Here is a 12,500-nt window from a genome sequence, read left to right as displayed (position 1 = left end):
GCAGGAGTACTTAACACTGGTGTCCTTATATTCTTGCAAAGCTACTCGGGCATAACAGTACATATAACAGCTATGAACGGAATGTACATAATATGAACTGTTGTGCTCTAGAAAAAATCACGTTTTGTAATATTAGAATTCTAAAAAACACAAGAAAAACTGAAATAGACAAGATGCGAGAGGCCAGTGGATAATTGAGAGGTCTACCTCTTGTGCTAATTACATTATTGTGTGAACAAATCCACAAGGGACGTTATAAGAGTTCGAACCTACGCACGGGATGTTCCCAGCTGCGCCTCAGTCAACTGTGCTACTCAGCTGTGCCTATGCAGCTGGGAACATTCCGCACGTTAGGTTCGAACCCTCATCACGGCCCTTGTGGATTTGTTCATTTGATATATCACTTCATTGGGATTTCTGTGTGTAACTAACGATTGTGTAGTAGCAGAAAGTGTAAAAATTAAACATCGGCAAACTAGTAGTGACAGTTATTGTGGTGGCGAGTTACGTGGCCAATTAGTGCATGGAGCCACTATTCAACAGCTACGATAATGGCCGTCAAAACTGTTAAACAACACTCCGTGCAACAGCCTAGTATTACGAGTGGGTCTGCAAGACCCTGGGACCAGATTCACGAAGCAGTTACGCAAATCAAGATAACCTCAAGAAGTACTTACGAACCTGTGCTTCTTTTCTCGATCTTTTGCGGCTTTGTTTACAATTATTAAACTGTTAATGAGCTCCGAAGCACCAGAAGGCTGTTTATAACAATAACAGCAATTGATTGGGAAGTTTTCATGCTTGTAAACTGTGTAATACATATAACCAATGCCGTCAAAGTTTGAGGAAAGATGTACACGTTCGTAGGTGCTTGCGTAACTGCTTCGTGAATCTGGTCCCAGGAGCGCACCAGGGAATAACTGGCAGTCGTACAGTAGAGAGGAGCTGTGCTGCAGGGTAACCCAGGTGCAGTCAGTATTATACCCACCCCAGCCACAAGAGTAAGGTCACAGAGGCGCAAGGCAGCCAGCCAGAGGAACACGTCACCAGTGTCACAGCTGAAGTGTTTGCAAGACAGACATTGCAAACAGACAGATAGACAGACAGTGATGATTGGGTGTGGCCAAGAAGGAACTCCGCGGCCCAGCCGATTGTCAGTTGTCAAGTAAAACTTCTCTAAACCCCATTCCTCTTTGTTGCTAGTATTTGCTAAGGAACAATGATTATTATTATGTATCTGGAATGTTAGCATTGCTATGTGCTGATTTATTAATTATTGCGATATATGATATTCGAGTTCGAGCTACAGCCTAATGGCAGTTGAAAGTTTTGATTGACGCTGATTTCTCTTGTGTGAATTTAAAGTTGAAGAAACTATTATCAAGTCTCAGTGAATTAATTGTTGAGTTATTGCATTTTATTTATATTCAGTTATGCATGAGGCTAGTGCTGCCAGTCAGATACTTTTTTCCTAGTAAATGTCATTATCATTTTATTCACTATATTATGCACCCCTAATTCTATGACATTATAAAAGGTCAAGGACGACCATTACTATTAGCACCGAAGTGAATCTGACTAAAATTACATACACTGCGGAGAGGCTTGTGTGTACAAGTCAGAGAGAGACTAGGCTGGAATATAGAAACTGGCATCAAAACAATATTATTTCCTGGTGGAGTGTCAGTTCCGAACTAGAGGCCCCCAGGTAACCCAGACGAATATGCAGTGGTGTTGACGACAACTGCAAAGAAGACTCAAGCCCTCAGAAAATTAGGGGTAACCTAGTCTCTCCAAATTAAATACAAAAGGTGAACTTTCTCGAGTTCAACCATCCAGTCTTCTTGTACGTTCTATCCAGTAGTTGATGTAAGTATTCTAGTTGCGTTTTCTAATTCACATTTGTGTGTGTCGTTGTCAAGCTGGGATAGGTTAGGCTTGGTTAGTTAAGTAAGGTTAGATCAGGTTAGGCTTGGTTAGGTTAAGCACGGTTAGGTCTAGCTCGGTTAAGTTTGATTAGGCAAAGTTAAAGGTGTTAGACTGTGTTTGGCTATAATCGGGTAGGTTGAGTTATGTTAGACGAGATCAAACTAGGTTAGATTAGACTGAATTAGATAAGATATTTACAAGTAGCCTTTGACGAATTGCATCGTGTACGAAATGTCATGAATCTTATGTCATAGTTACTGGCGATGGAATTCAGTCATTACCAAAACGAGGGCCGAGCCAGTATGGTAATATATCGCCACGCAAGTTCCGGATGATTCAACAGGACCCTCAAGATCATTTACAATGTCAAAAAGTCAGCGTCTCAGACAGTTTCAGCGAGAAACAGTGGCGCATACGAACAGTAAAGACCAAAATTTTCCAACCCTGAAAAAATCAGGATATTCAAACAAGAATGAATAACTAAGTATAACAATGCAGTTATGACAGCAGGTAACCGAGCTATGGACGTTCCCCACTTGTTATTACGATAACAGCAACGAGGATATATCACATGTGATATCACATAATCCATTTCCCGACTACACATTACGATAACAGCAGCGAGGATATATCACACGTGATATCACATAATACATTATTAGTCACATAAACCATCTACATGGCCACAGGCCGCGAATAACATTATGAACGGCAGGATATCAACCAACCGTATAGAGGGGTTCGCTTTTGGGTTCATAACGGCTCCTGCCATTTGATGACATTCCCGCAAGTGATCAAACAAGACAAAAGACTTGGACAACACTTACGTCCACCGCAGACAGCAGCAGCAAGCAGCACTCCAACACTGTAAACAATTATTTACACTATTTTATAGAAAGTTTAACACAAGTAAGTTATTATCAAAAGGCAGCAAGTCGTTCAACACAAATAGTTATTGTTTAATAGTTTTGAACACTGTAATAAACAAGTTTCTAGTTGATGCTAATGTAAACGTAAAGAAAGTAGCTTACCAGAGACCAGCATGACCCTCCACGGGGCCTCGAGGCGCACTGAGGCGTCATGCACTGCCCAAGGGGAAGTCATGACGTTATGACGTCAACCACCTCCACCACAACACTTGATAATTTGTTTATTTATTCGCACTTTTAGACACTTTTTAAGACTCGTTTATTCAAATCATTAAACTCCTAGTAGCTAACTAGTTTTCAAATCAACCTGTCCTCTTGAAGAGAACGTCGCTTTTGGCCGATTGCCCGTATGGCCGAATATGGACGTAATTTGAAAATGAAAAAAAAATTAATATAAATTTGGGATTTTTTTTTTCAACAACAGTAAGTTAAGGGTCCTCTGATAGGTTAGGTGGGCAGGAAATTCTCATAAAGTTTCAAAATGGTATGAAAAACGTTAATGGAAAGAATCCTTTTCTAAGCTGGCCGAGTAGGCCGGACGACTCAAACAGAAAACGGAACAGTACGTCACTTTTGTGAGTCGATTTCATTTCAAATTACGTCCAAAATTGGCCATAGCGCGCATACGAGCCAAAATTGACGTTATTTTTAAGAGGACGGGTTGTTCAAATAGTCACGTAATTAATTGTGTAAGTCAGTATATAGTCGCCTTTACAATGGTTAAGCCTGGGCCTGACGCCTGAGTGGACAACGCTTGGCATTCGTGGTCCTAAGGTTCCGGGTTCGATCCCCGGCGATGGCGGAAACTAATGAGTAGTTTTTTTCACCCTGATGCCCCTCCTCACCTAGCAGTAAATAGGTACCTAGGAGTTAGACAGCTGCTTCCTGGGGGATGTGTAACAAAAAAGCCTGGTCGAGGACCGGGCCGCGGGGACGCTAAGTCCCGAAATCATCTCAAGATAACCTCATGATAGACATGAGTGTTAAAATGCTCGCATAAACAAATCTCGGAACACATTGTCAAGATGTTATGGACGTGAGTTTTGTTAGTTCAGCAGCTTTTCTGTAACATGTTTAGTCACATGTATAAATTATACATATTATCTTTAGCCCCATCTACTTAGACTGGTCGCGTGAGTGACTGCCTCGCTTCTTGCAGGGGCCGAAGTTCGATCCTCGATGGTCTTTGTGTTAGTTTTCCTGAACTTCAAAAGTACAGAATATTTGTTTCATTATGGTTTATTTATTAATTGAATTGTTTCATTGTCTATTTTATAATTTAAATTATGTTGGGTTAACCAATTAGCGTCAGGTCCCTCTTGTTGTGGTTGGTGTATCTGATGGTGTTTAACGTGCTTGATTAGTGCGGTCATCCACTGCTCAGTTCTGAAGGAGGGTGAGGTGTTTTCACAACTACTACCCGCCTCTTCTGGGGGCAACATCCGGTAATGGTTTTAAAAGATGTTGATTGCTTGGGATGATGTTATGGGCCTGGTTTCTAGTTTCAAGTGGTTCCAGATTTGTCTCTAGGTGAAGATTTAGGATTTCGACCATTTTCGTGCACCTGTGATGCTCCTCGTGGCTCTGTTTTGAACAATTTCCAGAGTTTTGACTTTTCTTTGGAGAGAGTGATGAGAGCAGCAACTAACTACGTAGTCTTCAATGGATTGCTCGAGTGTAAAATGTTATGAGAATGTTGTGTTTGGCGCCAATCTTGTTCTGTTTAGCCTGAGGATTGTCCTTTCCTTCATATATCTTGTTTGCTTTTCGAAGGTTCTCCTCTTGTTGATCCATATTCCCAGTTCTTTATTTTTTATGGTGAAGTGTATTTGCGGGTCAGAGCTTGCATAGAACAAGGCTTTTGATTTTCAGTTGAAATGTTATGTCCTAATTCAAGACAAGTGTGCCCTATTCTGTCGAGAGGCTGTTGTACGTCGTCAAGAGCTTGATCGCCACTTACCAGCAAGACCACCAGGGGGCCAGATTCACGAAGCAGTTACGCAAGCACTTACGAACCTGTAAATCTTTTCTCAATCTTTGGCAGCTTTGTTTACAATTATTAAACAGTTAATGAGCTCCAAAGCACCAGGAGGCTGTTTATGACAATAACAACAGTTGATTGGGAAGTTTTCATGCTTGCAAACTGTTTAATAAATGTAACCAAAGCCGTCAAAGATTGAAGAAAGATGTACACGTTCGTAAGTACTTGCGTACTACATTACAAGTAGTTGCGTACTTACGAACAGAGATGAACGAAATGGAGAGAGGAGTTAGAGAAAAGGGAGGGGTGGAGAGAGAGAGAGAGAGAGAGAGAGAGAGAGAGAGAGAGAGAGAGAGAGAGAGAGAGTGTGTGAGTGTGTGAGTGTGTGAGTGTGTGAGTGTGTGAGTGTGTGTGTGAGTGTGTGAGTGAGTGAGTGAGTGAGTGAGTGAGTGAGTGAGTGAGTGAGTGAGTGAGTGAGTGAGTGAGTGAGTGAGTGTGTGAGTGTGTGAGTGTGTGAGTGTGTGAGTGTGTGAGTGTGTGAGTGAGTGAGTGAGTGAGTGAGTGAGTGAGTGAGTGAGTGAGTGAGTGAGTGAGTGAGTTTACACCCGGGTGCCCCCCTTATCTTATGGAAAATAAATGATTAATAAATCAAATAATTTTCCAACACACAATAAATAATAACCCGATATCTGGGGAAAAAATAATCAGTTTTGCAACAAAATAAACTTATTAAACTCTTATTAACCAATACTTACCAGTCATATTCCCGCGGGAGCCATCAGGCTGTAGTGGAGGGCAGGAAGTATGCAGTCATCTCGTGGTATATTTGTTTATTGTCAGACTGAAAGACTACAGTACTGTATAGTATATAAAATCTTAATACAACGTGTCTCTACACCATCACTTACAATCATAGGCGTGAACACTCGCCAAAAATAAAACAATGAATCAAGTCTACTTTGCCAAAAATATATATATTTTTATGTGAATTTTGTTAAGACATTTTCCCATTTACACGTAAAGGTCTACAGTACAAAATATTGTATTATGTAATAATCTGTTACAAAATAATTTGGTACGTAAAGGGCTATGTTACAAAATACTTTGTGTTACGTAAAGGATTAGGTTACAAAATATTTTGTGTTACGTAAAGGCCTACGTTACAAAACACTTTGTTATGTAAATGGCTACGTTACAAAACACTTTGTGTTAGTAAATGGCTACATTACAAAATACTTTGTGATACGTAGAGATCTACGTTACAAAATACTTCGTGTGTTACGTAAAGGCCTACATTACAAAATACTTTGTTACGTAAATGGCTAAATTACAAAATACTTTGTGATACGTAAAGGTCTACGTTACAAAATACTTTGTGTTACGTAAAGGTCTACGTTACAAAATATTTTGTGTTACATAAAGGCTACGTTACAAAATACTTATTTTTTCATATCTAGTGCTTCACCACGTGCATTCTCTAGGGTAGTGACCTTAGCAATGCAATGCTAACATACATTTTTATTAATTATGTTCAGTATAACAAAACATGAGTTAAAGCGGTTCATTGATGACTTTAAGAACCAGTAAGGCGGCCAGAGATTGGCAGACTCCATCATGGCGCCCCAGAGACTGTCAGCAAAGCAGTTGGAAGTAGATGAACTAAAACTTCACGTCTGCAACACGTCTTGGACTCGCTCAGCAGTTAGCTATAGTGTTGCTGTCTTCACTCTTGCAATAACTAGTATAACACCTTGTTAACCAAAACTCTTTAGCAATATCTGAGGTAATAATTTCAGACAGGAACTGGCAACTCGAGCAGACGTCTTTTATATTGTGTCAATATCGTGCTGTAGTAACCATACTTCTAGTTTTCTATGGCAATAACCTAAACATTATGGCAAGGTATACTACATTTGTTAATATTTCTGGATACAGTCAATATTACTTTGACAAACACGTAGGTCGCTCGAAACACTGACTGTGGTGACTGATTCCTGTCAAGTATTCATTTGGAATGTTGTTTTGAGGTATAGTGATAATGTTAAGCCTTTTAAATAATACATTATCTTAATAAAACTAGTTTTATTACACTTTTATCCACGTTTCCAGCCGAAGAATCGACCAGTGAAACAGCAGATGGAGAGTTTCGAGCACACATACATATATGTGTGTGTGTGTGTGTGTGTGTGTGTGTGTGTGTGTGTGTGTGTGTGTGTGTGTGTGTGTGTGTGTGTGTGTGTGTGTGTGTGCGCGTATTCGTGTAGAGTAATATTCATTCTTCGACAAAGAGAACGACGACTAGGAAAGTCACTATTAATATTTACAGGTAGTTCATGGTATTACATGAGAGTGAGGTGGGACGTGGAGTAACATGATCCTGAGTCTGTGAATGATGCTCCCCCTCATCTCATCTGTGAATGATGCTCCCCTCATCTCATCTGTGAATGATGCTTCCGTGATCATATCTGGTGCCTACCCAAGCAAAGTGTGTGGGAACCCTCTCCGTGATGCCTCATGTAAGCAGAGTTCACTTATTATCACCATACAACCAGATTCATATAAACATACAAGGTCTACCCATGGCCACATATACCACACAACCGCTTGAATATCTGCTTCTGTCTAGCACAACAGATCTTGCTATCACCCAACATGTCTATTGAAAGGCCACAACACCTGAAAATATTTGCATATATTTTCAAAGGTAGGTTCTCTTTCCACTGAATATTTACAGAAGTCTGTGGAAGATGTGAACACCTCAGATTGCACCAGTCCACCGCTTGCCTTCATGCTCATAAACATGTCACAAGATCTTGACGCAGATGAGAACAGTTTGTGCAAGACATTATACGACCACTTCGGTACCGGATGTGCAGTTGCACCGCAGGACTTGACGGATCTGAGCAGCTGCACTGTCCTTCCAGAGCTCCCGATTCTTACAGACGTACAAGAGGGCGTGACGCACCAGCTGCACTGCCCTTCCAGAGCTCTCGACTCTCACAGGCGTACACGAGGGCGTGAGACACCAGGGCAGCTGCACCGGCCCTAGAGCACTCGAGGCTGGTGAACGAGACCGGAAAGGCTGACCATCTTCAGTACTTTAATCATGTGATGTGGCCGAACATTATCCTTCAACGTCCTTTGTTTTGAACCTGGAATACGAGATGCTTTAGTTCCTCACACAAGTTAGTTAATGTCTCTCCGCCACAATAACTTCAGCGAGAGCTGAACCTTACTCAAATATGGGCATCGACGTGAATTAGATAATATAGCGGAGCTTAATATAAATATTATATGAATCTGGGATAAACTGAAAGTAATGCATCAGTGTTGGACATAGAGCTGTTTAGGTTGTACAGAAGCAAGAAAGGTGGTCTCTTGGAAGCGTTTGTTTTAAACATTTTCGTCTAAAATTGTAATCAATATGGCAAAAATATGCCTTACTAGAGATATGTTTACGTTGCCTCCCAACTGCTAGTGACCTGTGACAGCTTGAACAATATGTATTACACAAATTATAAATTATCCATTGATGGTCTGGAGACTGAGACACAGCTTTGGATGTGTGTCTGATCACTGTCTTGATCACCTGCCTTCTTCTTACCTTTGTCTTCGAATTTATGTTTTGACCTGCGTGTCTTAACTCATTAAGTATTCGCCTATATCATTGTCTTTTTGTTGTTGTTTCACTGTGAAGTGATGGGATAGTACATGTTATACCCATCCAGACGTCCTTGGTGCTGTGCATTACTGAGCATGTTCCTCCTGTGCTGGAGCTCTGTGATGGTGGCATGCACCACGTGTGCTCAGGCTCCCTCCCTTCCTCCCAGGTGGGAATGTGCACCTCCTCCTCTTCTCTCAACTTTCTATCATTTCCTCAATATTTTGCTGATGTAATTTACCAACAACTTTTGCCAGGTTTCTTATAAAGATCATTTTCTTGCTCTTTTAATAATAATTCTAATAACACCAGAACCATTACAAGTGTTACTACTGTTATTTCTGCTGCTTCTCCAGTTACTACTACTACTACAGTAACTGTTATCAATTCTACAATAATAACTACATCTACTAATACAACTACTAGTAGTGATATAGCCACTGTTTCTACGACTGCTGCTACTACATTCTACACTGTCCATCACTGGAGGCTCACCACTACAGCACCAGAACACTGGAAGACTCACCTGTTAGAATAGTAAGATGTGTCGTAAGTCTGGTAGTAGTTGGCGGAGTAGATGAGGGACTGGTCCGGGCAGTAGACACCCGAGCAGTCGACGTAGGTGTCGCCAGCGCGGCCATTGCCGTACCCAAGCGGGTCTCCTGCACCTCCTCCATGCACCAGACCACCACCACCACCGCCTCCTCCGTTGCCTCCGACGGTGCGTTCGTCAGCGGCTGCGAGGTCCCCGCCGCCGGCCTGGTAGTACTGTCAACACTTGTGTCAGTGAGTGTTCTCGTCACAACACCCTGTCTTACACCTTGTGATGGTGATTGTGTTGCCCTACACTACCCTGCCTGCCCTTGTTATTCTCTCTCACTCACACGCGTTACTAATGTGTTCATGGATTCAGGTTACAAGGAAGGTGAGGTTGTTATGAGCGCTAAGCCAGCATCACTATGTAGCACATGGAAGGGATACGAGACCAGGATAGAAGCTGGGATACGGGGACAGGATGGGAGCTGGGATACGAGGACAGGATGAGAGCTGGAATACGAGGACAGGATGGAAGCTGGGATACGAGGACAGGATGAGAGCTGGGATACGAGGACAGGATGGGAGCTGGGATACGAGGACAGGATGGGAGCTGGGATACGAGGACAGGATGGGAGCTGGAATACGGGGACAGGATGGAAACTGGGATGCGAGGAACGAGTGAAAGAAGGATGCCCAGCCTTACTAGGAGCTCGACGGATACTATACTTTCTCATAAGCACAGGATGACTTCCTGTCCTTAATGCAATCCCACCGGGCCAACGTCTGACACTCTTCCAGGATGCAACCCATAACAGTTGCCTAACTCCCAGCTATCTATTTACTACTACTACACGAAGAGAGGCGCGGGCATCCACCTGGGAACCTCCCGGTTAAGAGTCGACTGCCCCCACCAGGGCGCCAGGGAAAACACCAGGCAACATAAAGAAACTTGTACACTTCAGAATAAGAATACAGTGGACGCACTCGTGAATATATTGTCTTGTGAAAACATAAAGACTTAAATTATTTAAAAAAATGTAGAGAGCAAGAACACGAGGGAAGAATAGAGCGGTGTCACGGGGAGAAGATAGAGGCATTAATTAAGGCCAATACTGAAGGAGTCACCTGATTGATGGCGACAGATGTAGCAGGGTAGAGGTAGTTCCTGCCCACCAGGGTGGACGGCAGGCGGTAGCTACGGGCGTCGTAGTCGTAGCTGTAAGAGTAGTCGCCTCCCACGCCCGTGCCGCCCCCGGACACGGCCGCCCCTGGTGTGGCCACGGGTGTGGAGCTGCCGCCGTGACCAGGCACGCCGCCCGTGGACGAGGCCAGGCTGGAGATGTAGTCCATGCTGCCTTCCTCCTCCACCAGGCTGCCGTCCAGACCTGCAGCCACGTCGGCACGGATTATATTAGTCTCAGAGGCAATGGCGTAGTGAGAGGCAATGGGGCGGTGAGAGGCAATGGGGTGAACAGAAACAATGGGGTGGGATAATGGGGACAATTAATAAGACAATTATTAAGTGTGGGAGAGACCTGAACGCACCGAGGATGGTAGTGGGCGTGGGGGAGAGGTGCAGGTCATGGGTGGGCTGGGAGCTGGGGGACACCCCGGGCGTGGTGGGCGTGGCTGTTCCCGCCCCGCCCCCCATGGGCGTCGATCCTCCCATCAGGAAGGTGAGGGCGTGGAGGCTGTCCTCGTTGTCAGGATCTGCAAGAAGTATATATACACGGATACATAATTAACCTGCTATCTAACTAGCTAAATAGTCAACAAATTAAATATTCGATAAACAAGCTAAATATTCACAGCTGCATATTCGTTGCAGCTGTGAGTTCGATGTATCCAGCAGACCCCTAATTTAAATTGAAATTGAAATAAGTTTATTGATGTAAAATACACACAAAGGGATGAGGTAGCTCAAGCTATTCTCACCCCGTTCAGTACATCGTGTTAATACATACATAGACCCACATCACAAACAATAAACATATTACCAACCATTCTGAGAGATAAACATATACATTTCCTCCTTTACACAAGTAGTATGGTATCAGACGTACACACAAATACTTTTATGACCTAGGTATGCTGTATAGACAATTTGCCAGAGACATGCAGATAATACAACAAAAAATTACAGTAACCCCTAATCGTACCTCCGAATCCCGGGTCTGAGCAGTCGGGCGGAGAGTCGGTAGCGATGTTGTTGAGGAGCTCCCTGGCCTTCTCCTCGGCGTGCAGCGACTCCACCAGGTAGAGCACGTAGTCGTCGAACATCAGGTGGAGCAGGTGGAACGACCCTTGGGGGAAAGGGGAGGGTGGGAGGTTAGTATAGGTGCGGTGAGGAACGAGAGTCGTCTAGAGTGAGGAGAGGTCTGAGGCCATGTTCGCGAAGCAGTTACACAAACACTTACGAACCTGTACAGTCTTTTCTCAGTCTTTGGCAGCTTTGTTTACAAGTATTAAACAGTTAATGAGCTCCGAAGCACCAGGAGGCTGTTTATAACAATAACAACAGTTGATTGGGAAGTTTTCCTGCTTGTTTAATAAAAGTTTAATAAATGTAACGAAACCCGTCAAAGAATTAAGGAAAGATGTACACGTTCGTAAGTACTTGCGTAACTGCTACGCAAACCTGACCTCTGGTGAGTGAGATGTCGTTGTGCGTTTGTTGATTGGGTTCCGTTAGCGAAGAGGGATGTTGTTGTTTACTGAATGGGCTCCTTCAGTAAGGAGGTGGAGCCGTTTATTACAGAAAGGGTTCATACATGAAGAGCTGTTTGGTAACGAGATAAAGCAGAATAGCAATAAAGGAGTCATGGTTCAGCGTAAATTATAACTGATTAAATCATGTACAATTTTCAAACAGCTATTCACAACATACACCCAACGAAGACATACACCTCTAAATTACTCACAAATATGAATGTATATTATGAACTGTACGACGGAACCTGAACTCCTCAGACACTATCCCGTGGTGCAGTCTCAGTCGTAGAACCATCAGAGTCTTCATATTTCATTACATGTTTACATGTATATTTCACCAATTACAAACCTTCCCATCTCTTGAGGAAGGTGCACACCTTCCCCTCAAGACACAGGATGACACTCACCGAAGCTTGGGGCTGAGTGTAGGGTCATGTCCCTGATGACTCTGGTGCCGAAGCAGGACCACATGAGGAGGAAGGAGTGGGCCACTTTGTGTACGGGGGCCTTGTTCCTGCGGGCCCCCAGCAACACGCACCGTTCCACCATCGCCTCCAACCACTCGCTGTAGGCCTCTAGGGGCGCCCCCTCCTCCAGGAGACGTTCAAACTCGCTATATACTGCAATGCAATTACATTTAAGAAAGTGATATACAACGCAACTACAATATTCTGAGGTAAAATTAGATACAATATACTGCAGTACAAGTTAGTATAATAAAATACAATACAGTAGCTTACGGATGTTTAAT

At 43.2% G+C, this 12,500-nt stretch overlaps 2 protein-coding genes across 2 annotated transcripts in view; both read right to left on the bottom strand.

Annotated features, from left to right (window-relative positions):
• The window catches only part of LOC123768196 (threonine synthase-like 2), a 96,964-nt gene extending 94,170 nt beyond the window's left edge, over positions 1 to 2,794 (bottom strand). The window contains exon 1 of the mRNA XM_069306958.1: positions 2,757 to 2,794. The gene's annotated coding sequence lies outside the window, so the exon portion shown is untranslated. The remainder of the gene's footprint in view (positions 1 to 2,756) is intronic.
• Positions 2,795 to 5,660: 2,866 nt separating this feature from the next.
• Positions 5,661 to 12,500, bottom strand: part of LOC123752244 (transcription factor RFX4) — a 17,679-nt gene continuing 10,839 nt past the window's right edge. The window contains exons 9-14 of the mRNA XM_069307138.1: positions 12,157 to 12,369; positions 11,197 to 11,340; positions 10,583 to 10,747; positions 10,163 to 10,422; positions 9,027 to 9,268; positions 5,661 to 7,991 (exon numbers count right to left, since the gene is read on the bottom strand). Of these exons, the coding sequence (XP_069163239.1) occupies positions 7,964 to 7,991; positions 9,027 to 9,268; positions 10,163 to 10,422; positions 10,583 to 10,747; positions 11,197 to 11,340; positions 12,157 to 12,369 (1,052 nt within the window). The 3' untranslated portion in view covers positions 5,661 to 7,963. The remainder of the gene's footprint in view (positions 7,992 to 9,026; positions 9,269 to 10,162; positions 10,423 to 10,582; positions 10,748 to 11,196; positions 11,341 to 12,156; positions 12,370 to 12,500) is intronic.

This window comes from Procambarus clarkii, chromosome 59, assembly GCF_040958095.1.
Source record: "Procambarus clarkii isolate CNS0578487 chromosome 59, FALCON_Pclarkii_2.0, whole genome shotgun sequence".
Taxonomy (NCBI): Eukaryota; Metazoa; Arthropoda; class Malacostraca; order Decapoda; family Cambaridae; genus Procambarus; species Procambarus clarkii.
This window is presented reverse-complemented; position numbering and strand designations above follow the sequence as displayed.